This window comes from Aplysia californica, unplaced genomic scaffold (genome assembly GCF_000002075.1).
Source record: "Aplysia californica isolate F4 #8 unplaced genomic scaffold, AplCal3.0 scaffold00742, whole genome shotgun sequence".
In the NCBI taxonomy this organism is placed as follows: Eukaryota; Metazoa; Mollusca; class Gastropoda; order Aplysiida; family Aplysiidae; genus Aplysia; species Aplysia californica.
The window spans coordinates 331,676-335,149 of record NW_004798012.1 but is presented as its reverse complement, the minus strand read 5'-3'; the positions used below and the strand labels follow the sequence as shown (position 1 = coordinate 335,149).

At 41.7% G+C, this 3,474-nt stretch overlaps 1 protein-coding gene across 1 annotated transcript in view; it reads right to left on the bottom strand.

Annotated features, from left to right (window-relative positions):
* Positions 1-3,356, bottom strand: part of LOC101853733 (stimulated by retinoic acid gene 6 protein-like) — a gene marked incomplete at its 5' end in the record, with an annotated part of 13,803 nt that extends 10,447 nt beyond the window's left edge. The window contains 1 exon segment of the mRNA XM_005109011.3: positions 3,191-3,356. Within this exon segment, the coding sequence (XP_005109068.2) occupies positions 3,191-3,356 (166 nt within the window).
* Positions 3,357-3,474: the final 118 nt, after the last annotated feature.

The following is a 3,474-nucleotide window of genomic DNA, read 5'->3' as shown; positions in this document are numbered from 1 at the left end:
AATAAATCTTTGCAGTATGGTCTCTGTTTGCACTACAGATGGTTTTCATAAGAGATGTTGAATCATAATAAACAGCCATAAATGTTAATGGTATTAATTGTCATAAAGTGACGATGCATATTGGCAATAACAGATTTAAGCACCTGTAGGTGATTGTACTTGAAGTGCTGGAACTTAAAACGTTTTGTGTAGAGTTGTGAGGTAGGGTGGACCTTATGTTTCTGTGTCCTGCCTTCGGAACGTCAGCCCATTCATCACTGAGGTGCAGCTTGAACTGGATGTTCATGTTTGGGGTGTACTTCAAACACCTGATGTCGGTGACAACAGGATCACCCGTGTTTCTACCTAGTCTTATAGACTTGTCGTAGCTTCCACACTTAGAATATTCCTTGAAGAAAGTGTGATCCAACTATTTGTTTTGATTAAGTTTCTTGTTTTGCTCTTGCCATCATGAAGAAATGGAGGTAGTGTTGAAGGACCTCGATGCGTGTTTTTCGAAGCGATCTCTTAATAGTTGAATTCACACTGTTAATTTCCATTTGTGTGAGTCCTTTGACAAAAAGTTTTTGTTCAATTGTGCTTCCATGTGTTGTTGAAAATAGGCTGAGAGAAACATTGGCTAGTGTGGGTTTTCTGTATTGGTAACCACAGTTGTCGCTGTCGATGATGGTTTTCTGGAAGTCCAGCTTTTCCTTCAAGAAACCCAATAGACATGAAGCAAACTCATTTGCCATAAGTCCCCCTTCTGCTTCATGACACACGTAACAAGTAGTCTTGCGTGTTGCAGCATCCAATAGCGTAAAGTTATGAACGGCGAGTTTTGTTTTGTTATATAAGGCTGATGCTGAAGATCCATTGAAAGTACAGCCGTTTTAGGTTCATTACTGACGAGAGATTTGATGGCTTCAGATTTATCTCGTTTCTTTTCTTTGCGCGCTGCCTCCTTTTCTAGAATGTGAGCATTCCGAAGATCCTCCATTGTCAACTTCACGACTGATGCAAGGGTGGTACATATCTATCTTTGACAGGAACAGCGACACGTTATTCTGCTTGAATCCTTCATCGAGGGCGGGTCTTTTGAGAGGCCGCCTCCCGTGGTCTTGGCAGACTTGTGCATATATTTTGTAGATATCTGAGTTACTTTGATAATTATTGGTTCTAAATGTTTCTTTCAAATCATTCATCCAACCCAGTTCAATTCAGGAACACCTTTTAACACACTGGCACCTTATGGCCATCTTTCAAAAGTGTTTATTGAAGGTATTCTCTCTCTGGTTAGTCTCTGAATACCTCCTCCGAGGTCCACTAGTCATCCCATGAGAGGGACCACACTAAATCAAAATTAATTAGAATGTCTATCAACTTCAGAGAGCCCTTTATATTTCAGAGTCCAGCTCTTGCAATCACAGATTGGTTTCAATAACTTAGCTGGGCTTTTCATTGAATCATTATGTATTCCGATCCTGTCCCGATCCACGGATAAGCTTTTCGCTTATTTGTTGATACTCCTGAAAAACCTTTCTTTTCTTCTGCGGAGCATCATTTATGCTGGCTTCAGAAATGAGCTGTGTCTCGGGATCAGGCTCCAGGAAAAGTGGCTAAAGTGCCTGAATATAGTCTACAGATTGTGTTGCTGTGACCTCGAAGGTAATAATTCAGCATCTGACTTACAGCTGCCTGGTGCAACGTCAGTATGGTTTGGGGTATGATTCCAGACGACACTACTGTTGGGGCAGATTCAGTCTGGGATGATGCTGATACTTCCTTGTCTCCACATATCAGGGACAGCCCTGGAAAGGACAGGTCTGCTCAGTGGTTTCCAAACCAGCCTTTGTAGGGTATAAAGATCTAGGTGATGAGCACAGTTAGAAGGAGATATTCAATACAGATTCGGAAATGTCCGTATTACGTGTGTAGTTGAGGCGCAAATCTGTCACAATGTCCTTTAAAGACTTCAGAGTCATCAAGATCATGGTTAAGTTCAGTACTATTCGGTCTCAACCACAACTGGAGGATTCGACTACACAGCGGATTCATAGTCTGAGAAGATGCAAAACCTTACCCTCTCTTTGATAAACATAATAGCCTGTTGACATCTGGAGAGTGCACAGATCTGTCACCTAGCCTAAGGAAGGACTACCGTCACCTGTCATTTCAAGGTGTGACAGTTGCCTTAACTTAAATGTTAACTACGTTTGTGCTCGATGAGAACATCTTGATTATCAGTAAGTTAGTCATCCTTGTGAATGGATTTTTAATATATTTACACAATGTAAGTACTTCACTTATGACCATATTTGAACTTCTGAACTGACTGAAATAAAATGAATGAATAACAGAATGAATGAATGTACGGATGAATGAAGGAATGAAATATTTCTTTATTCCGTCAGAAACATTAAATGCACCAGACAATGTCAGTTATGAGCGCTTCAATTAAGCCGGTACATATAGAAGGCTTGTCCAGAACCTCGTATAAGCACCCCGCTCTCTCAAACCGGGAGTGATGAAACCACGCAAAAGCAGATCGGTGCACCAGATGAGGGTTGCGAGGTTTCATCACGCCAGGATATCATGGGGGCTAACATACAAGGTTTTCTTATTAAGTATTTGTTATACTTTCTCTTACTAATATGACCTAGTGCTTTTGACACATTGTGAAGTTTCATCACTCCACCAGCGATATATATATATATATATATATACATACATACACACAAACACATGCACGCGCACACATACACACAAATGAATAATATATCCTTAATTATATACACAGACAGACAGACAGACAGACAGACAGACAGACAGACAGACAAACAGACAGACAGACAGACAGACAGACAGACAGACAGACAGACAGACAGACAGACAGAGGACTGGCGGAGACTTAAAGGCTTGCATAATATTTTATTGGTAGGTGTCACTAAATGCACACCGACCCAAGTTTATGACATGCAATAGCTATCATCAAACCATGGGATGGACAAATAAATGGACATACATTATGTCTGCGTGCACCTTACCCATAAAATTGACAGACAGACAGACAGAAGAATGGCGAGGACTGGCCGATAAATAGTCCCGACAGACAGACAGACAGACAAACAGACAGACAGACAGACAGACAGACAGACAGACAGACAGACAGACAGACAGACAGACAGACAGAGGAATGGCAAGGACTTACCACTAAAATAGTCCGCGAAGGTATCGAGTGCCTCCTCCTGGCCCCTGTGCCCCTCCCTCTCCTCCTCCGAGCTCGCCACTACCACCCTCTGTAAGTACAGGACTGAGCTGTACTGCTTGAAGCCCCTGAGAGTGCTCACGCTCGCCTCTATGGACGCGAAGGCAATCTGGCAGCAAGGGGAAATAGGGAGCTCATGATGATGATAATGATAAAGATAAAGGATAATGACAATGATAATGGTCATGATAAATGATAATGAGGATGATAATGATATTAATAATATC